The 23193-nt window shown below is 57.9% G+C and overlaps 8 protein-coding genes across 8 annotated transcripts; 2 read left to right on the top strand and 6 right to left on the bottom strand.

The window, feature by feature from the left end:
* Positions 1-489: 489 nt before the first annotated feature.
* Positions 490-1341, bottom strand: SLS55_006545 (uncharacterized protein; the record flags this gene model as incomplete). Its single annotated transcript, XM_066777974.1, has 1 exon — positions 490-1341. One exon carries the CDS (start codon positions 1339-1341, stop codon positions 490-492), a length of 852 nt encoding a protein of 283 aa, XP_066632069.1.
* An 805-nt stretch (positions 1342-2146) lies between these two features.
* SHP1 (protein phosphatase regulator) lies at positions 2147-3530 on the bottom strand (the record flags this gene model as incomplete). The annotated part of the gene is made up of 2 exons (XM_066777973.1): positions 2147-2906; positions 2968-3530. The coding sequence occupies 2 exons, from the start codon at positions 3528-3530 to the stop codon at positions 2147-2149; spliced, it is 1323 nt and encodes a 440-aa protein (XP_066632068.1).
* A 295-nt stretch (positions 3531-3825) lies between these two features.
* Positions 3826-6208, top strand: SLS55_006543 (uncharacterized protein; the record flags this gene model as incomplete). Its single annotated transcript, XM_066777972.1, has 4 exons — positions 3826-4090; positions 5471-5626; positions 5680-5706; positions 5826-6208. The coding sequence occupies 4 exons, from the start codon at positions 3826-3828 to the stop codon at positions 6206-6208; spliced, it is 831 nt and encodes a 276-aa protein (XP_066632067.1).
* Positions 6209-6684: 476 nt separating this feature from the next.
* On the top strand, positions 6685-8359 carry SLS55_006542 (uncharacterized protein; the record flags this gene model as incomplete). The annotated part of the gene is made up of 2 exons (XM_066777971.1): positions 6685-6690; positions 7004-8359. 2 exons carry the CDS (start codon positions 6685-6687, stop codon positions 8357-8359), a joined length of 1362 nt encoding a protein of 453 aa, XP_066632066.1.
* A 5112-nt stretch (positions 8360-13471) lies between these two features.
* SLS55_006541 (uncharacterized protein) lies at positions 13472-14359 on the bottom strand (the record flags this gene model as incomplete). Its single annotated transcript, XM_066777970.1, has 2 exons — positions 13472-14171; positions 14313-14359. 2 exons carry the CDS (start codon positions 14357-14359, stop codon positions 13472-13474), a joined length of 747 nt encoding a protein of 248 aa, XP_066632065.1.
* A 455-nt stretch (positions 14360-14814) lies between these two features.
* ADE6 (phosphoribosylformylglycinamidine synthase) lies at positions 14815-18945 on the bottom strand (the record flags this gene model as incomplete). The annotated part of the gene is made up of 1 exon (XM_066777969.1): positions 14815-18945. One exon carries the CDS (start codon positions 18943-18945, stop codon positions 14815-14817), a length of 4131 nt encoding a protein of 1376 aa, XP_066632064.1.
* Positions 18946-19821: 876 nt separating this feature from the next.
* Positions 19822-20682, bottom strand: COX6 (Cytochrome c oxidase subunit 6; the record flags this gene model as incomplete). The annotated part of the gene is made up of 4 exons (XM_066777968.1): positions 19822-19940; positions 20063-20213; positions 20303-20348; positions 20519-20682. 4 exons carry the CDS (start codon positions 20680-20682, stop codon positions 19822-19824), a joined length of 480 nt encoding a protein of 159 aa, XP_066632063.1.
* A 753-nt stretch (positions 20683-21435) lies between these two features.
* On the bottom strand, positions 21436-22648 carry ELO2_2 (Fatty acyl-CoA elongase/Polyunsaturated fatty acid specific elongation enzyme; the record flags this gene model as incomplete). The annotated part of the gene is made up of 4 exons (XM_066777967.1): positions 21436-21788; positions 21841-22053; positions 22103-22172; positions 22238-22648. The coding sequence occupies 4 exons, from the start codon at positions 22646-22648 to the stop codon at positions 21436-21438; spliced, it is 1047 nt and encodes a 348-aa protein (XP_066632062.1).
* Between the last annotated feature and the right edge of the window lie 545 nt (positions 22649-23193).

Raw genomic sequence — 23193 nt, 5'->3', positions numbered from 1 at the left:
GATGCGATCCAAGTCAGTTTCTGCACAGTGGCTTTCCGACTACGATGCGTACTTGCCCTCCCTTATCACCACCGGTAGCGGACCACCGCACCGCTGCTCGACTCGTACATCACCTTTTTCATTCTCCACATGGAAGTGTTGCAACCACCCAGCATCGTTTCCATTTGGAAACTGGGAATCGAGGATTCTGGAAGGCCCTCCGGAAGGTCGCGCAACGCGTACACCGCCGCGAGCATCACCATTAACCAACTGAGTACCACGAAGAACAAGACGTTGGCAAGGAACTGGTTGCCCTGCCACGGGATTTCCAACTTGACTCTGATGCAGCCAGTGTAGAGGGTTATGAGCAAAGGGAGGACGATACATATGGTGTGAAAGAAATACACGGCTGCTGAGAAGCCACTTTTCGGTCGATCCTGGCAGCCAGTCAGCTCACATCAAACTTTCGAAACTCCCTCCCGGTTCTTGCCTCCTTCCACTTCGGACCGGCTAGTGACCGACCCAAGGAGTGGAAAGTACACAACTTACGAAGACTTCAGCGATGAACTCATCCGTCACCTCCTCCATGGTAATCCACTTCCCTCCCTCGAACGGTTCGACTCCCTTTTCCAGGTCGCAAATATGGGCAGCCTCGAGTGCCTTTCTCCGCTCTTCCTGCGATGCCTGGGGCCACGCATACTCACCAGCCCATACGCGTATCGCCAGCAACAAGAGTTGGCCGCCCGCGACGCCCACACCCCACATGGCCATTTCTGTCCACCACCAGCTCGACAGCTCGATTGATTCCAGATGGAGTGCGACGAGAAGTTGCCACAAGAAAGGCAGGGTTATATGGGAGATTCCCAAGGGGGGGTCATCATGGTTGTTCAAGTGGCTCCACATGGCGACGAGCAGTATGAAGATGGCAGCGGCCACCAGCATTAGAGCTCTACCGCAGAGTTCGTCGCTGATGTCCGCCCATGGCCGGAGAATGCCCAAGTTGAAGATGAGATACCGACCGTGGAGGATGGCCGGGATGTGGAGGAGTGCGAATAGAACCTGCGGCCAGATGGACGCACTCTTGATGTCGCTCCAGGTAATGGCTCGAGGCTGTTCTTCAACGTCGGTGGCGATGACTTTTTCCGAGATGTCTGGGAGGATGGCTCGCTGCTCCGGTTTGTCGGCGGCGATGGTGTGGTTGAAGTGGAGATTTGGTATGTCTGGGAGAGTTGCTGGACGTTCTTGGGTAGAGCTTGGGTTTTCGATGGTGGCCTTTTGGTCCGAAAGGGAACTTTGGTCGTCTACGAGGATGTAATCGTTCATCTCGTCTGTTGAGACTTCTGGGAGGGCTGGGTTGTTCATTATTGTGGTTGTTGTCCGCGCTTGAGAGAAGGGAACTTGTGTGATTGTAAATAGTTCATGGGGTACTGGAGCTTCTTAACGGTTGTGGCCTTGCAGTTTGAACTACAAGAAGTGTTGTACCTTGGTTGTACTCATGCGCAAGGGTCACTAGCTCGGGAAAAAAAATCCATCACGAACCCGAAGATCGCGCTGGACCAAGACAACAAACAATGGAACGAGTTTTGATTCCATGGAATTGTTTCATGTCTTCATTACGCAGTCATTCTTCACCTTGAACATGAAGTTACTCAAACCGTGTAGGTCTATGTTTCCACTTGCGCACTGTGGCGAGATTTTGTCTGCATTTGTTCTGAAGACCCTACGGGTGAAAACACTCGGACAACACCCGGTAGTTCTGGCAGTTGATTCTCAGATCTAGATGTGGCCCATGGACGCCATGACGTTGAAGAGAGAACCCTGGGTAAGTTCATCTCCATCGAGACAATCTGGGATGGTACGGTTCCCCATGGGAGACTCGCACAGGTAGATTTCCCGTGGTCTTTTGGGCGAGCCCTGCTTTTTCATTTTAGTCAACATGCGATGTGGTTGTGACTCCACCATTTCCTTTCATCAGCACGAATACCTCGAATCTTCACGCGAACAGGGAAGAAATGAACAGTAAGATGCTTTGATTCTGGCCATAGGCCCGGTCCCTAGACCAAATGCAATGTTAAAGCCTCGACTCTATGCATCGATAAGCTATTATACCTTCCTCTCAATCCTTTCATGTTCCAGGCTCTTCTGGATTGCATCATGAATAAGCCGTCTATTTCCACTTCTGCACCACGACACCACCGCGCTTGAACTCCGGCATGTCGCCCAGCACCTGCGCCTTCTCGTTGAGATCCTTGCTGGGAAACGTAGTCATGAGCGCATAGTCGCGCTCCAAGCTCGCAGGGCTGGCCCTGTTGACGAAGTCATAGAGGTCGCCAATCGTGTGAGACGTGTTGAAGCGAGACTGCAGGCGGGTTCCATCACCGAGGCGAATCTGCATGGTAAGCGTGGGCTGCGAATCGTCGACCTGAACGGTAGGGGCCTGAGGGGCTGCCGAGCTGGACGAAGCAGCAGCAGGAGCAGCAGCGGGGGTAGGCGTGGAGCTACCGCTGGTTGCCGCAGGGGTAGGGCTTCCCAGCCTCTGGCCCGAACCCGAGAAAGGCTTGTACTTCGGCTTGGGAGCCACGTAATCCTCTTCGCGGTGCGGTTGAACCTCCAGATCAACCTCTTGGTTGTGCTCCACGTCCAAGATGTCGAGCGGGGCGCGTCCGCTATTGATCATCTCCAGCAGGCCGGCGTTGGCGGGGTCATCGTAGCGGTAAAGGCGGCCATCATCAATCGAGAAGCCATCACGCCACAGGTGCATGACACGACGGACGCGCTCCAGCCGGCGAGGAGCACTCGCGCCAGCAAGAGGGTCAGGAATGACGCGAGAGGGTTCTTCGTCGCCACCGAGGGTTTGGCCTTGGCCTCTGAAGTGGGTTGGACGAGCGGGCTCTTGCTCGTCCTCGCCACCAGGACGAGGCATATTCCTGCAGGCAAGATGAGTACATTTCCTATACATGGATATTCGTGGTCCGGAGTTGCTCCTACCTCCTAGCGCGGTCGAGAATGCTGTTGATCTGGTCGCGTGTGCTGGGGCCGCTGTTGGGGTTCTGAACAGCCAGGCCGGATTTCTCACCACCGGCGAAGAAATCCTGGTCTTCCTCATCATCGTCATCATCGTGACCATGTGCATGGCCCTGGGACGCGCCCTCGCTCTGAATGTCCCTCAACGTCCTGGGACCACCGCGTGCTGCTCCACGCTGCTGGTTACGAGCGCCGGAGGAGGAGCTGGAGGAGCTGGATTGATCGGCAGCGGGAGCGGGAGCTCCACTGAGTGTGCGAGGGCCAGTGTATCCCGGAGGGGCTTGTGCGGGAGTCGGTTCGGCAGCATCTTGCTCGTCGGGCTGATCCTGGGAAGCGTAGAACATGGTGACAGCGTTGGCGACATCCCACTCGGTGGCTTTGAGTGCTGTCTCGGCCTGGTTTACTTGGTCAGTAGATGCACATGCGGACTTGAGTCGGATGGAGCGAACCTCTTGAGGACCAGTGCCAGTAACAGCACAAAACTGCGAGATCAGGTCGTCGCGCTGCGTGCCCGTGGGCTCGGTCATGATGGCGGGGTGGTCGATAGAGAGGTATGGGGGAGCTGCAGCGTGAGCGGTAGGTGCTCCTGACTGAGCGCGACGGGATAGAAGCGTGAGCCTAGGGAAAGTTGAGCTGGAGTTGAGGAGTGCAAGGTGTGAACGGCGGAGGCAGCGGCGGGGCAACGTCACTGCGTCTCGGCGGCGGAACGCGCGCTGGGGCCGAAGCTCCCACGGGCTTGGCGCCGCGACTGCTCCAAGTCCAAGACAGCGTCACCGCTCGAGACTGAGACTCCGTCCACCTCCGTCCACCCTCCCGCCCATCATGGCTTCCCCTGCCCCCGAGAGAAACCCCATGTCCGAGTCCGTCACCATCCCGTCCGACAGCGAAAACTACGATGGCAACAACGAGCTGTCGTCGTCGCCCGCCTCCTCGTCCAGCGCGCCCGTCATACTCTACACCCCACCTACCATGTGGGGTTTGATGCGCGGCGCCGCTATAAATCTCGTTCTCCCCTTCATCAATGGCTTGATGCTGGGCTTTGGCGAGCTTTTCGCCCACGAGATCGCCTTCCGCCTCGGCTGGTCAGGTACTAAGGTCAGTTGAGAGCCTACCCTTCGATTCTTCGCCGGGAGGCACGTCTACCGCTCTGAAGCGCCCTCAGTGCGCGGAATTGCCACACCTGCGCATCATCTACTTACTGGCCTGTTGGGAGCCTAGAGCGAGTTTGTAGCCCTGTATGCTGACACCTTTTCAGATCTTCCCCACGCACCGATCCAACACCCGGCGAGTCGGCCCCGGTGTGCAGATGCAAAGCGACCCGGTCCGCAGGCGGAGACGGAGTGGCGAGGAGATCGACATGTACGCTGCTTTGGAGTAAAAATGGGAAGCAATGAACACAAACGCAAGAGACGACTGAAGCATCACGGGGGCGCCAATAGAGCAGAGATGGATCTGTACATACTCCTGGCAGGCTCCAAGTAGATCAGTCTCGCCCCGCCACAGGAAGAGATTTTATGAGGCGTTGAGCGGATTCATGAAAGAATAATGGATGAACGATTCTGATGTGCTCAATTCCCTTGCAGGGCACACGTCAAGCTCGGCGCAATCTGGACTGTTTTCCTCCACTTATCTGGCGATATCAGACTCGCGACCTAGAAGATTTCGCGGCGGCGACATGACGACAAGAGCGGACATGCTTGGTTTGAGCGTTTAGGCCTGTACTACCATGTTGGGAGTGAAGCTGCTAATCATATTTCTATCTCAAGGCACGTCCATGAAACTGTGCTTTCACGGGGTCAGCTTGCGGCGAAACATCAGAAGCTTCGCTCAATAGCAGTCGACTGTCTCATGATATACTCCTTTTCGTCGCTACTTGACTGGACCGGTCAAGCATACCTCGTAATCGGTTACCAGCTCCCCTGCAGACCGAAGGCCCAGTATTTCCAAACATGTGGCGTTCACAGGACAGCAAAACTGATGATGATAAAGGTACGCGAAAGGTGCAGCGAATAAGACCTCAGACAGGCGAGCAGGAAGCGGCGGGGCTCACTGTGATTCAGGGATGGCCCGTGTGCCTGGCTGTGCATGACAGGGATCGGCACAGACTGCGGCCGGAGATGCAATCTCCCGGGCCAGGGCGAGCCCCGATCAAGCAACAGCTGCCCGTCTTCCCCTGCGCCGAGCTGGCTTTTAAGCCTTGGGTTTCTTTCAGCTAGAGCAGAGCATGCACAGCGAGTCACCCTAACAAGATGGCCGAACCTCCGATGTTTTCGTTCATTTCGCCCATCATGTCGGCCAATCTCCAACAATCAGGGCGCGCCACAACCGCACCAGCAACCACCGACGGCGCTAGGAGAGACGCCGACGCCCAATCCACGCTCGAGCTGTGCCGTGAGTCGACGGTCTTCCGGGGATTTGCAACGCTGCGAACCCAAGTTTATGTCTGACGATTTCTTATGAACTTTAGAGGTGATGCATTGGGAAAACGCCAACGTCGGCGCCGCTGTTGAGGCTTGCCTGCCGGACATTGCCAAAGCCATTGACCTTATCAGCCCCAGAGTGGCCAGAGGTGGACGTGTGATTTACCTTGGCGCCGGCCCCGGTGGAAGGTACCTTGACTTCCGTCCCGGAATGGAAATCATATGGCCTAGCACAGCATACTAACCTTAAAGCCAGATACGGCATCCTCGAAGCAGCAGAAGCGTAAGTCACGTCGATCTCGACATCTCCAACTCTTTTCTTTCTTTCTAACTCGCACCTCTTCGATTTTAGCCTGTCCAATCCATCCATCCCACCCCGCCGCTTCGTCGGCCAGCTCGCAGGCGGAGACGTGGCAATGCGCTACGAGGCCGAAGGCGTCGACGAGTCGATCGACCTGGGCAAGGCCGACCTGGCCGTGCTGTCGCCGCCTCTCGACCCCGCCCGCGACACGGTCGTCGGCATCCTGCTGCCCATGTCGTCGCTGTACGTGCTCGGCGGCCTGAAGTTCGCGAAGGACGCGAAATGTCTCGTTCTGGGCATTGCACGCATGCGTATTGGGGCCATCGGCTCTCTCTGCAATCACGTCATCGAGTGCAACACCGAGGGCCCGGAGATGGGGTTCAAGGCTGGGTTGGCGTTGAAGATGGTGAGTTCAATCTCTTCTTATTGCGTTTTCTCGTCTACCGGTTCGTCTATCGGCCTACCACAGTCTGCTTCGGGGTGAAATGATGTTTTTGTTTGGTACTCTAGTGCTGAAGTTTGCTAACTCGACTTGACAAGATCCTCGGTATGATATCCGATGGGGTCAACAACAAAGCTGTCACCGGCCGCCGACCGCACAGGTAGCATCGTCTTTTGGTATATTGGTATACCTCGCTTCAGATGAGATGCGTTGTAGAGGTGGGATAAAGGATAAAGTGCGGCGTTTGGGATTGGTACGTTGTTGGCTTGACTCTAAACAGTCTTCACTCCTCGTTCGACGGTGCTTTAGTGTGTTGTCACTACAGATAATTAGTAAGTTCAAAATGTTTGTGTTCTCAGTCCAAATCACTCGGCAGCTTAAACTCTTTTCGATGATCATATGAAAATAGCGAGTCTATATACCATGTGGCGGTATCCACACAGAACCTTGTGGTTGAATTGCCGTTCTGTGACGGTCGGCCATTTGTGTTAGCCTTACGAACGAGTCTAAAGGCTGCAATGGTCGTTGGGTTTGCGGGTCTCCGGACACTGTTCCGTGGTTAGGTCCTTAGTATGACCAATCAAAGCTCTTGACAAGCTGCGCCATTGAACAGTGGGTGCAGCCCTGGAAGAAGCGGAGCGAGGTCAGGAGCGAACGCTAAGTAGCATCCCTCCTAGCATCCAATGATAATTCGTTATCGATGCAACGTTGCCTTGGCTTGAGCTCCAAATCGACCTCACTGCTGCCTGCATGGCACCACCCGAAACGGAAGGATTCGTTGACGTCACCTGTCAACGCTTCCAGACGAACAGCAATGCATTGGGGCCTCAAATATAGACAAATGCCCCAGGATACGGCAACAATGACGCCCTGGACCACAAGACCGTCACCCTACTTCCCGCAGACCACCTCGAACCAAAATCAGCGATAACAATGGCCAGCAGCACTGCTCAGCCGCAACACATCCTCATCGCCGGCGGCGGCATCGCCGGGCCTGTCCTCGCCTTCTGGCTGCGCCGCGCCGGCATCGGCTGCACCGTCGTCGAGCGCTCGCCCGAGCCGCGCGTGACGGGCCAGCAGGTCGACATCCGCGGCGAGGCGCTCGAGATTGTGCGCATGATGGGGCTGGAGGACGCCGTGCGCCGCGCGACGGTGCAGGAGGCCGGCATGGTCATCGTCGACGCCGCGGGCAGGCACGTCGCCGAGTTCGGGGCGCAGGACTGCAAGGATGGGAGCAAGACGTTCACGGCGGACGTCGAGATTTTGCGGGGGGAGCTGGCGCGCGTGTTCCTGGAGGCGACGCAGGGGGATGCGGGCGGCGTTGAGTACATCTGGGGCAACTCGATCGCCGGGATCACGGAGGTGGATGACGGGGTGGTGGTGAGATTTGCGAAAGAGCTGGGGGAAGAAGGGGGCCCTCAGGAGCGCAAGTTCGACCTGGTGGTCGCGGCGGACGGCATGAACTCGAAGACGCGGAGGCTCGCATTCGACGACGCGGACGCGCTCAAGAACCTTGGGCAGTACATGGCCTACTTCACTATCGCGCCGGCGCCCGGCGACACGCGGTGGGCGTCGTGGTACAACGCGCCCGGCGGCCGCCTCGTCTTCGTCCGGCCGGACGTGGACCGCAAGCGCGCGGGCGCCTACCTGGCCATCTGCAACAGCGACGTGCCGCAAAACTACCTGCAGCTCGGCGTGCCCGAGCAGAAGGCCATGTGGGACGGGCTGTTCAAGGACGCGGGCGGCCAGGACATCGAGCGCGTCGTTCGCGGCATGCACGCCAGCGACGACTTCTACATGCAGCAGATCGCCCAGGTCAAGATGCCGCGCTCCAGCTGGACCAAGGGCCGCGTTGCGCTGCTGGGCGACGCCGGCTACTGCCCCTCGCCCATCACCGGCAAAGGCACCACCCTCGCCATCATCGGCGCGTACGTGCTCGCCGGCGAGCTGAAGACGCACGGCGCCGACTACGCCGCTGCCCTGGCCGGCTACGAGCGCGTCATGCGGCCCGTCGTGGAGAAGGGTCAGAAGATCGGCTGGGGTGCGCCGCAAATCGCCAACCCGCAGACCCAGTGGGGCATCTCCATCCTCAACGGCTTCGTGGGCGCCGTTTCTTGGTCTGGCTTGGCGAATTGGTTCCAGGGCTTCATGCTTTCCGATAAGCTCATCGATCTGCCCCAGTATGATATGTGAAGGATGAGTGAAGGCTGTTCCCCCTTTGCCACTTGACGCAAGTTCAAATTCACGACAGGCGAATGGCTTTTGAAGTCGGTTATCTTTAAGGAGCACAAAAGGCCGCTCAGTATCACAAGGCAGGGTTGTGTGTTGAGAGCAGTGGGGCTACAATTCTTGGTACTATTACTATCAAGGACGATGCCTACTATGGTGAGCGGAAGAGGGAGATAGGTTAAAGATGCACTGTAGCTCTCAGAGGTATGAAGAGTTCGACGAGAAATCCTCCTAAACTACATGATCCACGATTCATGCAACATTTCTTAATGTTATTACTATTAGTGTGCTACTTAACTACATATATCGATCGCGGTATTCTCTGGACAAATATAACGTTTGACTCAACCTAATACCACCGTCTTCCGTCTGGTGCGAGGAGCCCTCTTTACACCAAACGCTCCCGCCTCTTTACCTTGCTGACCATGGAATCCATGGGGTTCAGCACCAGAACCGACGCCAATGACACAGCTGAGCCCCAAGCCTACATCCATCGCCTGCTCCGTAATCCTTGTCCCTCCACCTGCCGATCCTTTCGTGCCTCCCTGCCGCGTCCCCTCAACCGACCTTGCCCGCCTCCTTATCACCGTCACGCTACGTGAGAGCTGGTTTCCATCAACATCAACATCGCTAGACGCCGAGGCCGGCTTCAAGCGAGCCTCTCCGCCAAGCTGCTGAAGTTGTTGCTGTTGCAGCAGCAGCGGACTGACCTTGCCAGCCGCCAAGACAGCCTCCAGAAACGACTGTTCGGGAGATTTTCCAGCGACGACGCCGTCGCCCCAAGACGGGAGGAGCCTCCTCTTTGGGAGCTGCAGCTGGTCCGGCTCCGACTCCGCCGACGACTCCGGCCGCTCAGGCTCAGGAGGCCCACAACTGCTGCTGCTGCTGCCCCTCTCGCTGCTCGCCGTCGTCACCGTCATCTCCCACTGCACGCCGCTGTCCTCCCTCTCCCTCTCCCTCTCGACGCCATCATCCCCCTCGCTCTTCCCTGCCACGCTCTGCTCCCCCGACGCGTTCCGCACCCAATTCCTCCCCTCGATGCCCAGATCGCCTCCCTCCCCGTCGACCACCGGAAAGACGCTCTTCTTCTTCCCCGCGCCGCCGCCGCCGACCCCGAACCCCCTCCTGACCCTGCACCACCTCCCGCTCCTCTCCACCCCCCTCACCTGCCGCACGATCTCCAACCCCTTCCCGTCATCTTCATCTTCTTCCTCTTCCTCGGCATCGCCGCCCCCAAACGCCTCTCTCCTCATCCTCTCCGCCCCCGCAATCTCCTCCCTCAGCGCCTCCGCGTCCACCTCGCACGCCCGCACCATGGTCGTGCTCAGCGGCGAGCTGGTGCCGCAGCTGGAGCTCCTCCTGTGCGACGACGACGAGAGGGAATGGTTGCTGTTGCTGCCGGCGTTGTTGTTGTTGACGACGACGTTGTCGTTGCTGAGGCTGCGGCGCGAGGACCAGCGGAGGGGCCGTTGGCGGGCGGCGCGGTGTTGGAGGAGGGAGAGGAGGGCGGAGTTGGAGGCGTGGGGGTGGTAGGGGTGGTGGGATGGGTGCTGGGGGTGGGCTGAGGGGAGCATCTGGTTGACGGGGGTGGCTGGCCTGCCGCTGGAGGAGGAGGAGACGGGGTCGATGTTGGTGGTGTTGTTGTTGTTGTTACTGCTGGGAGCAGTGGTTGGCCGAGTGGCAGTAGCGGTAGGACCGTGGTCCACGACGGGCCTTACGCTGATCGGCATGCTCGGTGGCGGACCAGATGGGGCTAGGATCCTGCGGTGGCCGAAAACATGGTCACGGCCACCACGTCCGCGTCTGGTGATGCCGTTGGTACCTCCGGCATTGTCGTTGTGGTGCAAATCCACCTGTTGGTTTTGCGGCTGCTGCTGTGATTGACGATAGTACGCCTGTTGCTCCGCCGTCAACCTCGCCAACGCCGCCGTCGTCAACGCCAGCGACCCGACGCTTTCACTGCTCGTCCTCTCTTCATTCACCGCCGCCATCGTCGTCCAGCCGCCCGACGACGTTGCCGTCGGTGTGGTAGTCGACGACAGCCAGGACGACATCCGCGGTGGGCTGTGCGGCATGCTCGGCAGCCTGGTTTTCGCCTTCACTCTCCCTTTGCACACGTTCAAACTACTCGGTGCGGCGCCTGCGGCAGAAGCAGGTGGAGAAGAGTCGCTCTCGCCGTTGCCGTATCCGGCAGCACCTCCTCCGACAACAACCGTCACACCAGGTGGATTCGGATGCACCGCTCGCCACGCTGAATCGAGCGGTGGAGGGCTCCTCGCCGGGCGTGCGGGCAAAAAACGAGGCGGGGAAGAGGTCGGTGAGCCAGCAGTGGGGGATAATAAAGAAGGCATCGATTGCCCGTAACTTTTTGAGCGTTGCTGGTACGGCGATGCAAGGGATAGCCGCGGGGTGTACCTCGACTCCGCACTCGAGACGCGGCGGGCAGCAGTGGTTGATGCGGAGGCGATGGGGCCGGCGGGCAAAAGAAGAGGCGGAGGGGGTAGCGGTGGTGGGATATTGGTAGCGAAGCGAAGAGGGAGCGGCGGAGGGGAAGGAGAAGGGCTGTGGACCCAACTGAAATGGTGAGGGTTTGGGCGCGCGCCGAAAACGGCGTCGCCCGTTGAAGGCGAGGGAGGGAAGGAAGGGCCGGGCGTGGAGCCAGCGAAGCCGCCATTGAGAATACTGGTAGCTGTCGTCTTTTCGGTCATGGCGGTGTCCGGACGGAAGAATGATGAAGCAGTAAGAGAAGTGAGAGTTGAGGTCGACATGTCTGCTGCGCGGCGAAGTGCCGGGTTGTAGACACCATCTTCCGGGTGTGGAAGCTTGCGAGACTGGTGGTTGATGTCATTGTTGGTCGTTAGCGCTGAGAGGGAAAATCCAAGGAGACTGGCTTCGAACGGGCGGCGGGCAACTGCGAGGATGCCGAAGAGGGCGCAGGAAGCAGCACTGCGCAAGCAGTCGATTAGTATACACTCGTTGGATAGGCGAAATACGTTACTTACAGTGCGACAAAGGAAATAGCAGCACTGAACCGCTCCGCAGCACACGAGCTGCCCACTCGCCAGCGGTCATTCAAGTCGTTCGAGAAAGACTGTGGAAGGCAAATGGGCTGGCGAGCCGCAACGATGAAGTTCCAGCCAGACGTCAACAGCCACATGATGCAGAGCATCACGGAAAGCCTGATCGCGAAGTAGCAGGCGTTGTCAAACTTCCGTGAAGTGACTCCATGTTGTAACCGGCTGTGCCTGCGGGCGACGATCGAGTGGAGGATGATGTAAGAGAAAGATGCAACGGCCTGGATGATCGTCAGCTACACAGAACGGATAACGCAGTGGGAAAACATACTGAAACAATTGTCAGCACCGTCGACGGCAAGAATGTCCTGTCGATGCTGTGTGTGGCGAACAGAGCGAGCATCGTAATGAGTGGGATGACTGAGCTCCAGAGCAAGACGTGCAGACATATCGTGATGGCGAGAAGAGTCCGACGCCGACGTTTGAGGGGATGCTGCAAGCGGGTTTCGGTGGTCGGTCTCCAAAGCCTTTCTAGTCCCTGGACCGACCTACGGTGCCAACGGAACCGAAAGGGAGAAGACGACATTTCGAGCCGTCGGAATGCTCTCTCCGAAAGTTAAATGAGACCTCTGATCTGAGAACCCACAGATCGATCAAGCGCCACCCCGCGTGATTGACGAAGTGGCGACGACCTTCGGAGGGAGAGGGGCAGATGATAGAACAAACCGCTGCTAAGCTGTTGCCTTGCGGTAGATATTAGTACGATGAGCTTTGCGAGAATTCGCTCCTTCAAGCCGCGTTGCCGATGCAGTGTGTCGATAGCCAGGTAGTACCCCGTCTGCAGCAGCGTCCTGCTTGCACGACAGATGATCAGAAAGCAAGGAATCAGGCGAGGCACCAGCGGCTTCCTGGGAGACGAAACCGGCTGGCCCATCTTGAAGACGGAAGATATGTCTCCCGCTAAAGGTGTGGCTAGCGTAGACTTGCAAGAGGTTGGTTTGAATTGAACGAGGCAAGCACTGAAGCACGCCGGTAGGTGCAGTTGGCCAGCCACTTTGGAGCGATCAAGGAAGACGCAGTGTGGTGATGGGTCGACGCGAGCTGGGACTGCATTCCTGTTTTGCTTGGGAGGCTGGCGCCATGGAATGCGTCCATGTTTTGGGGTGGTTGCTGAAAGGAAGGATTAAGGAATGCTTGTCAGGACTTCTGACCACTCAAATTCACGGCCACCCAACGTAGTTGCTGTGGGCAGGGAGCCGTGCAGAAAGCTGACAGGTGTCGTTGTCTCGGGTACCTACCGGTCAGTCATGCCGAGAATTCCGAGAGGTAGCTTGAGGACATGAGGTTCCATTAGGTTTTTATGATAAGTCTTGCATCAGCTAACTCCATTCTGATGTACGGTCCCCTCGGAGGTAACCCCGAGGAGTTAAGGTATTCGAATAATCGAATGATGGCGCCACACAGTCGCGAAATACTTTGTTCGTGTTCTGTCGGTACGCACTCGTGGTCTAACAGGCTACTTCTTCATGTCTTGCAAGTGACTGAGGACCTTATCAGCTTGTGTGACGTTCCTCGTTTCGGTCCCTGCATATACTCCACCTCCTTCCGTGAGGCCACGCTACTGTCTGAGTACTTGACCGCGTTCAAGGGTACCAAAGCTTTCAAGAACCCTGCCAAAGACTGTCCAGCAGCCGACTGCAGTGAACACACTTGAAGATTCATCATCTTGAAATGTATCGAGTACTGCCTGGCCCCGAATTAGAAAGGCAATTGTCTGCGACGACCCACATCCTCTCCAAGATAGCTTATCGGTGGTGAGGATGGTCGAGACTCCAGCAAGGCTCTTGTGCTCCGTGTAACGACCCTTTTGCCCGACCTTGCGGGTGCCGCGTGCCATATGTCGTGCTTCCTCAATGACGTGCTTCTCTTTTCCAATCGTGGAAGGTCAGTCGACCGTCTGGAGACCTCATCAGAGGACGATGAGCAGGACAAGGATAACAATAAGGACAAAAATCAGCACCGCAATGCAGCAGCTGGAGTACTTGTCTGGCAACCCAAAGAGTCAGCACACATGCCCACACATAAAAAACCGCCACAACTCACCCTCATTCTGCCGAATGACCCACCCCACCCTCTTCAGCCCACTCTGGAGCTTTCCACCCACGCGATCCGCGACCGTGTCCACCTCTTCTAATATGCCTCCCTGCTCCTCCAACTCCCTCCCCATCTCATCCGCCTGCAGCCTCAAATTCCCCACTGTCCGAAACACGCCGTCGAGCGCCTGATCTTGCTCCTGCATGAGCTCCATCTGCCTCTCCTGCTCCATCGCCGCATACGCATCATCCCCCATCATCTCATCGTCCTCCTCGAACCCGTCCGGATCGGGCAACACGTCCGGGTTGTTGTTCGCGGCATCCTTGCCCTTGCCCGCGCCCGGCCCGCCCGCAGCGGCGGCAGCCGAGCTCGATATGGTCTTGACCAGCTCCGCCCGCATGCCCTCCACCTCCCTGCCCACGTCCTCGACCAGCCGCCGCCGGCGCTCCACCTCGTCGATCTCCAGCCCGAAGCGGTACGGGTCGCGCTCGACCGCGCGCACGCTGTCGACCAGGTCCTGCAGGTCCGCCGACAGGTCCGTCAGCGCCTGCTCCAGCTCCTGCCGCGCCTCGACCAGCTCCGGGTTGGCCGCCGACGACGCCGAGCTGCGGATGCGCAGGTACGATTGGAAGAGCGGCCGCGTCGTGTCGAGGAGGGCGAGGACGTCTCTGTTGGTGAGAGCGGTTGTCAATTAGCGTGGTGGGGCAAAATGCTATGTGGTCGGTGTGAATCTCGAGGCTTGTATGGCATCGCGCGCATTGCGGGATACGTGTATATGAGGCGGGAATGCGGCAGGACGGGGCGCGTACGCTTGGACTTGGAGGAAAGGATCCTCATCGCTCGTTGCGTTCATCATATTTGCGGTAGAGAGGTGCGCGAATTCGTCAAGTTGCGTTGTTATAACAGGGAAGTAGGCCGTCGCATGGGAACAGTGTCGTGGTTGATGGAGCTGCGACGGAGCTTGGGGCGCGCGTTCACGGGTCCGCCCCGGCTGCACCTGCCGCGAACGGGCGCCTCACTTTCGTGTGATATCATCTCAGCTCAAAAGGCAAATTACAAACTAGTAATCTTAGGAAGAATCCATACATATATTCATCTAGACAGTATGCTAACATCTAATCGGGTTTTTTTTCATCATTTCTGATTTCTTTGCCCATTCCCACCCATGATATTTTCCACCCAGTCCCTGCAGAGGTACGATCGAAGATTTTCCGATCTTCCAAAGAACGCCAAATGTACCAGACAGCAAAAAGTCAAGCAGGAAGCAAAAGAGCGAGAGACCATCCCGCAAGCAGTGAGCGACAGGACCGCTCAACCAACCCACCTCCTGGCGCTCTTGAACATGCGCACCCAAGGGCCAAACTCGCCCCACTGCTCCGCCATCTCTTTCGGCGCCCAGCTGGCCACGTCCTTGAGGATGGTGCGCTCTGGGTGAGGCATCATCGCCAGCACCCTGCCGTCGGGGCTCCTCACACCGGTGATACCGTTGGGGCTACCGTTGGGGTTGAATGGATAGCGCTCCGTCGCCCGCTTGTAGTTGTCGACGTAGCGCATCGCGACGAGTCCGTCGTTCTGAAGCGTCTCGGGCGACGACGCCGCCGTCGGAGATGCCGAGAAGGTGGCACGGCCCTCACCGTGCGCAACGACGATGGGCAGCATGGAGCCGTGCATGCCGTGGAGGAAGACGGACTGAGGGGTGGTAGGGCTAGCAGGAGGGTCTTGCACCTCGACCATGCAAACGCGGGCTTCGTACTGCTCGCTGGCGTTGCGCTCGAAAGTTGGCCATGACTGACAGCCCGGGATGAGTTCCTTGATACGAGACAGGAACTGGCACCCGTTGCAGACACCAAGAGCGAAGGTGTCCGTACGCTCGAAGAAAGCCTGGAACTCCTTACGAGCCTCGGGGTGGAGCAGCACGCTCTTGGCCCAACCCTGACCAGCGCCGAGAACGTCGGCATATGAGAAGCCACCGCAGGCGGCGAGACCGGCGAACGAGGCGAGCGAGACGCGGCCCGTGAGGATATCCGTCATGTGAACGTCAATAGCTGAGAAACCGGCAACGTTGAAGGCGAAGGCCATCTCAGCCTGGCCGTTGACACCCTCCTCACGGAGGATAGCAACGCGAGGCCTGGCCGCGACCATGGAGGTAAGAGATGTCGTGATAGGCAGAATATTGTCCCTAGGGTTGAATGTCAGGTTGTACGCAAGACCAGGGTCGACGTCGTCACGAATATTCTCGTATTCCATATCGGCGCACGCAGGGTTGTCGCGAAGCCTTTGCAGCTCGTGGGATGTAGCAGCCCACTGGTGCTGGAGCTCCTTGCGGCTCTCCTTGTAGATGACGCGGGCCGAAGAAGTGAGAACCAAGTTCTGCTTGGTAACGACCGGCACACGTCCAATCTTCTTGATCATGCCAGGAGGCGGCCCGCAAGTGGCAAAGCACCTGCGGAACTCGATTTCGTCCTTCTTGCGGACCTGGAAGACAGCGCCGAGCTCCTCGTTGAAGAGAGCCTCGATCATATCCTTGGTGTCCTTGCTAGGGCACAGCTCATCCAGCATGACCTCAAGACCGCAGCGGCCGGCAAACATCATCTCGACCAAGGTAGTGAACAGACCACCATCAGAGCGGTCATGGTAGGCGAGGACAATGCCGGCCTCATGAAGCTGCTCAACAGCATCGTAAAAGTCTCTCAGCAAGTCAGCATCACGGACGTCAGGCGCCTCGTCGCCGACCTGGCCGAAGACCTGGGCCACTGCAGATCCGCCCATAGCCTTCTTGCCCTGAGCAAGGTCGACGTAGAGAAGAATAGTCTCGCCAACGTCCTCAAGGCGATGCAGAGCAGGCGTCCAGGTCCGCTCGATGAGGTCAACTGGTGCGAAAGCGGAGATGACCAACGAGAGAGGAGCGGTGACCTCGCGGGCTTCCTTGGAAGCGGGATCCTGCCACTTCATCTTCATCGACATCGAGTCCTTGCCGACGGGAATGCTGACGCCGAGCTTCGGGCACAGGTCCATGCCGATGGCCTCAACAGCCTCATACAAAGCTGCGCCCTCACCAGGGTGGCTGCTAGCAGCCATCCAATTGGCAGAGAGACGGACACGGGACAGGCGCTCAGGGATACTGGCAGCGGCCAGGTTCATCAGCGACTCGGCAACGGCCATGCGGGCCGAAGCAGCGGCAGAAATGAGAGCCAGGTTGGGCCTCTCACCCATAGACATAGCCTCGCCAGTCTTGACACCAGGAAGAAGCGAAGTGGCCGTGACGGAAACGTCCGCAACGGGAACCTGCCAAGGGCCAACCATCTGATCACGGACGGTGAGACCGCCAACAGTACGGTCGCCGATGGTGATCAGGAAAGATTTGGAGCCAACCGAGGGAAGGGACAGAACCCTAGACACAGCCTCGGGGAAGAGGCCCTCGGGCTCGATATCTGGAATGTAGGAAGTCAAGGTAGTGTCAAAGACAGGAAGCTTGAGCTGCCTCGACTCAACGACCCTCGACATCTTCGGGGGTTTGCCGAAAAGCACAGACATAGGCAAATCAATGGGCTTGGGGTAGTCCGGAGAGTCGCGGTCCATGAGAATGAGCTGGTTGTTGTGAGAGGCTTTCTCGCCAGTTGCCTCACCGACCACAGAGAAGCCACAGCGTTCTCTCTTGCAGATGCGCTTGAACTGATCAAGGCCTTCGGGGCCAACCGCCATGACGTAACGCTCCTGCGCCTCGCAACACCAAATCTGCAGCGGGCTCATGCTCTTATCGGTGTTGTCAACCTCACGCAGCTCGAAGGTTGCGCCGAGTCCAGAGTCATGGACCAGCTCCGGCAGTGCGTTAGAGAGACCACCTGCACCAACATCGTGAATGAACTTGATAGGATTTTGCAGACCCAACGATGTGCAAGTATTGATGACTTCCTGCGCCCTTCTCTGCACTTCGGCGTTGCCTCTTTGGACACTGGCAAAGTCAAGCTCGACTGAGCCTTCGCCGGACTGAACACTCGATGCGGCACCACCGCCGAGACCAATGAGCATGGCGGGGCCACCAAGAACAATCAGGTGGTCACCGGGAGTGACGAGCTCAGGGTCCTTGAGCGCGAACTGCGGTCGGATGGTACCGACGCCACCGGCGATCATGATGGGTTTGTGGTAACCCCTGACCTCAGTATCCTCGTTGACCGGGATCTTAGTGGTCAAGGTACGGAAGTAACCAGCAGTGCAAGGGCGTCCAAACTCGTTGTTGAAAGCAGCACTACCGATAGGCGCTTCCAGCATGATGTCCAAGCTGCTGGCAATGTGCGCCGGTCTACCGACGTCCACTTCCCAAGGCTGCTCGAAGCCGGGAATGTGCAGGTCCGAGACGCTGAAACCACAGAGACCGGCCTTGGGCTTGGATCCACGGCCCACAGCTCCTTCATCTCTGATCTCACCACCAGCGCCAGTGGCAGCTCCTGGGTAGGGAGACACGGCAGTCGGGTGGTTGTGAGTCTCGACCTTCGCGAGGAAGTGGACCAACTCTCTGGTCTGCAACCACTCGCCGGTGGCATTGTTCGGGGCCCAGAAGCTGGCGTTGTCACCCTCTAGAACAGCGGCGTTATCGCTGTACGCGCTGACTGTGTATTGAGGGTACTTCTTGTGGGTATTCTTGATCATGCCGAACAGACTCATGGGTTTCTGGACGCCATCGATAGTCCAGTCGGCATTGAACTGCTTGTGCCTGCAATGCTCCGAGTTGACCTGAGCAAACATGAACAGCTCGACGTCAACCGGGCCCCTCTTCAGATTCTCGGTGTATGCCTCCACCAGGTAGTCTATCTCGGCCGCATCGAGCGCCAGTCCCAGCTCCTTGTTCGCCTTCTCCAGCGCCTCCTTGGGCGTCGTGCCTTCGGCAAGAAGGTCAACACTGGTAGCAAGAGCGGGCTCATGCTCGCCGAAGGTGTAGTTGAGGTCCGGCTGAGTCCTACTGATGGTCTGAGTCATGCGGTCGTACAGGAGGTCGGGCTGCGGGATCTCTGTGCTAGCGGGACGCTTATCCGCGGGGAAGGTGGCGGCAATGACCATACCGCGCTCGATGCGCTTCACCGACTCCTTGAGCCCGCAGACATGAGCGATGTTGGTGGCCTGAGTGCTCCATGGTGAAATGGTGCCGGGGCGCGGGCAGACGTAGAAGAGGGCGGTGTTTTCGTCGCGGGGCTCGCCATTGCGGGTGAGGGCGTCGAGGATCGTTTGGTACAAGTGGTCGTCGACGGAGGGAATGTCGCCGTAGAAAAGCAGCTGCTCGAGTGCCTTCAATTGGTCGGTCTCGAGCTCGCCGTTCGGATTGACGAAGTGAAGCCAGATGCCGCGCACTTCCTCGGCGCCCAACTCGCGTGCAAGCTTCACGCAGCGGAAGTTGGAGAAGGCCGAGGAGCCTGGGATGACCAGGTAGGGGTCTTGTGCCGCAGCCATGTTCCAGGCGGCGACTATACACGCGGGGTGGCGTTTGGGGGAGGACCGTGTGGTGGAGGGTTCACGGCATAGAAAAAGTTCGGAGGGAAGAGCTTGAAGAAGTAAGGTCCTTAGTGGGGGTGCGGGGGTCCTGATCGGCCCGGCCTTTGATGCCAAGGCCTGCCCTTTTCATCACCGGCGCAGCAACAGAGTGCTGAAAACGTAGAGCGCATTCCGCAAATCAGTCAGAGTGCATCCCTTTCGCTATGTGCAGCGGCAACTGTAAACATCTTGCAGATCCTCAGTCTCAGCACCCTAGAGGGGCCACCGACCCACAGCCAATGAACGCCAACCTGAATGTAAATCTCGCCCGTAATCGGCATCATCGGCATGTTTATCGTCACCGCCCGTTGCTGTGCCTCTGAGGTATCTCGTGATTTGCTCTGAAAGTGGAGATTTTTGTCGAACAGGAGGTCCAACTCGACTCAGAACCACGATATATGCGAAACAAGAAATTGCGAGTCTGGTGGTTGAAGCATGTGATTACGAACCATAAAAGGGCGTGGCCTTCTGATTGGACATTGATAATGAACGCCATGTGCATCCGCAATGGTCCAGGCAGTCGTGAACAGGCGTCATGTGGAGGACGTAGTGATTTGACAGCTGTACAATTGTTTCGAAGCAGCGCAAAGGAATCGACTATTGCACGTGCGCATGCGTTCATGCGGATGATGATACAAGTCGCCCTCGTCGCATTTTTCCGCCCAGCCTACCGCATACCGTCTGCCAGCCGCTCGACTGTAGTCGTTTGATCCTGCGCTCTTCATCTCCTTTGAACCCAGCCCGCAGGGCCGCACATTATTCACTTGGATCCGCTCTAATGGGGTGTCTGGTCGTCTACTGCGACTCGGGGTAGAGGCTCTCCTTGAGGGAGACGCCGAGCTCTTCCCGGAGGGGCTCAAGCTCCTTCAGGTACTCGTCGTACTGGCCCTTGTTCTCAACCTTCGCCTTGATTCCTGTGACGCCCAGTCAGCATAAAGTCCCCAATATGAGCTCAATCTCCATCGCCATGGCCTGGCGAATTTGTGCGATGTTGCAGAGTAGCTCGACAGTGAGGCGGAAAGCAGCAGCAACCCACCCTCGAAGATCCGGACAGCGGTGGGGAAGTCGTTGACGCGCCTGGCGGCCTTGAGGGCAGCGGTGATGACGGAGGTGGAGGGGACGAGATCGTAAGCGAAGGCGTTGTTCAAGTTGCGCTGGTTATCGTGGTGCTGCGTCAGCAATTGCTCCTGCGCATCGTGTATTGTGGACCTGGCCGGCAGCCTGGCCGCACAGGCCGAGCATCACCACGGATCAAGGGAAGGTGGGCAGAACACACCTGGAGCTCGAAAACATCCTGAACGCCATCAAACTCCTTCTCGTACCTGTCAATGGCCGCGAATCGCGTTAGCTCGAGTCGTCCACAGGCGGCGGGTGCGCGATAGGCGCGCATGGTGCGGCATGGCAGCGGAATGGCAGAGCCTTCAGAAACCTCCTCCCCGCGGTAGCGCAGCCATTGGTGCTCCAGGAAGCGCGCTAAGCGATCGATCCGTACCTGGCAGTGAACTCCTCGAAGCTCTCCTCGTGGTGGTCATCGGACGACCTCCGGACGGTGATGCTGAAGCTCTTGGGGAAGCGCACAGCGGAAACGGGCGCAGCGGTGCGGACGAAGGTGGGACGGCTGGCGCGAGCCGCGATACGGAAGATGCTGGAGGACATTGTGGCCGGGATGTGGGCGGGGCAATGTGATGCAGGATGTTGTGGGTGCGTGCTGCGGAGATGCGGGAGTCTGAGCAGTTAACGCAGGTTGCAGCGAGGTACGTTGGTGGTGTGAGTTCGCGGCGGCCCTAGCAGGGCACCCGCCATCCCGGATTCTTCCTCAGGCTCAATTTCGCTCCAGCATGGGTCACGTGCAGTCGACGTCCATGCGAATTGAAGCGACCGTGATCGCCCTGACTCATGCTGCTGACACGTCTGCCAACCCGGTAATGGTGCCAGTGCCATTGGACACCGTCATGGTGGTTCCAGCTTCACCGAAAGACTAATATGCATTAGGACTGCAGTATCTACCATGCCTTCCGCCGCCCTCTATCCATGCCATACAGTACATCTATGCTACTCATTCATACATAACGAAGGTTGTGTGCTTATTACAATAGTGTAAATGATGCCGTCTAACCAGAGGCTGCATCCTCTCTCCGAACAGAGAGAGGGTTCAAAACACCCACAAACAGCAGCCTCTCATGGTCTTTTCGTCCGGGATACCGACGAACCCAACAAACCAAGGTTCTCAAAGTCGTATCCATGCCCGCCCGCCCATCATGCTCCTCTAATGCGAAGAGTTTCGTTGTCCAAAAAATAGTGCCGTAGCTGCCCATTCCGTCCCTAATATTTGTGCGTAAAGAATCCAAAGTGCAAAGGTCCGACGCATGAACGTAAGTGCGCGGCCAGGCGCTGATGTAATCGGTACATTTATGCCTTGCGCGAGCGCGTCACCCTGCCGTTGGGGGTGGCCGCAGCCGCGGGCGAGACGTAGCCGTTGGCAATCGACTGCGACGCACCGCTAAGACGGCGGCGGACAGCGCCAACGGTGGGGACCTTCTCGTCCTTCATTTCGACGAGAGCGCTCTTCGCGCGGCCACGGCCCTTGGGAACCGGCTTCTTGTAGGTAGCAATGTAGAAGCCGATGAAGAGGAAGAGGTACGAGGTAAGGATAGCAATGCCGGAGAAGGCTGCGAATTCCTCGCCAGCGCACTTGCCGGCGTTGGGGAGCCAATCGAAGTAGGTGGAGGTGAAGTACGTCCAGGAAGCGAAGTAGACGAAGCCTTATTGCCTTTGTTAGGGGAAACCACACACGACTGCAGAAGGCAGACTTACCGAGGTCCAGAACGAACTGGAGAATCTGCATGATCGTGATGTACTTCTTCCACCAGATCCTGATTCCACGCGCGCTTTGGAAGTAGTACCAGTACATAACCACGTGAACAGTCAAGTTCAGAGTAATGGGAACCCAAGAAACAGAGGTGTGGCCGATAAGCTGGGTGTAGCAAAGGAGGGCGGTCGCGCCATGGTGGTAGGTGTGGAGGAAAGCTTGTGAAATCAGCGCATGCAGCATAGCGCGGTGTATTGTGGTACGTACTCAAAGGCTTCTTCTTCAGGAACAGGAACATTGTGTCGATGAACTCGAGGTACTTCGTGAGGTAGTTAAGCTGCGCGCCGAAAAAAAAAATTAGCAACCTTCACCGCAACACCAGAGGAATTTGCAAAAACCTACGTAGTAGAGGATGACCAGCTTGTCGGTCCAGCCACCGTCATGACTGCAGATGGCATGGAAGACGCCATTGCGCACGAGTTCGGGGATCAGCTGCTCCAAGAACAGCACCAGCAGAATGCCGCTGATGGCGGTCAAGTAAAAGTTGTGGATCTTGAACAAGCCATTGAGCTTCAGCGCGGGGTAGCTCTTCATGATCTCGCGGCCGCCGAAGATAAGAACGTAGTAAGAGACCAGCATTATGACGCAGGACTTGAACGTGGACAAGGGTGTCTCATCCTGGACGAAGCGGAAGTCCTGCGGCTTGTAACCCTTGACCGACTCGAAGGCCTTTTCGAAAATGGGCCACAGGTGGAGGCCAAAGGGGTGGTCGAGAGTCGGCGCGCCGACCTGGATCCAATCTGGCTTCGACATGGCGGCGGTGGGAGCTTGTGGACGCGTGGGTGTGGTGGATGCGCGCGCGGCGGTTGGAGGTGGAAGGGCGCGGCGGGGATGTTTTGTAAGGGACCGGAGGAAAGTGGACCTGGCCGTTCTTATGCGCGACACCTGCAGCAGCAACCCAGCCTTGCGCACGACTTCTCGCAAGCAAACAGGCAGCAAAGGAGCGACTCTGCAGAAGACAGAACTTTGCGGCGGAGAAGCGAAAGCTGACGTTGGCGACGGCTGAGTCGCGCGGTTTAAGGGGCCCGCCGGAAATTGTTCGAGCGGCGCCGAGCCAACAAACAGCTGCCGGCCAGCCGGCGCGTCTTCAACGCTTTTCTCTGAAGAGGCCCCCGGTCAGAGTCCGCTCGACGCCCCGATGGCCATTGCGCTGCGCGTCGTGACATGTGCGCCGCTTGGCGCATTTCCCTCCGCGTTTTTGCACCTCGGTGCCTCGCCAATCCGCAACCTGTCAACAGCATGCTCGGCCGACGGCATTCTAGTCATCGTGCATGGAATGTGGCGGCTACAGACATCCT

Source organism: Diplodia seriata (genome assembly GCF_021436955.1).
Source record: "Diplodia seriata strain FDS-637 chromosome Unknown scaffold_6, whole genome shotgun sequence".
Taxonomy (NCBI): Eukaryota; Fungi; Ascomycota; class Dothideomycetes; order Botryosphaeriales; family Botryosphaeriaceae; genus Diplodia; species Diplodia seriata.
Note: the sequence above shows the minus strand (reverse complement) of the source record. Positions and strands in the feature narration are given on the sequence as shown.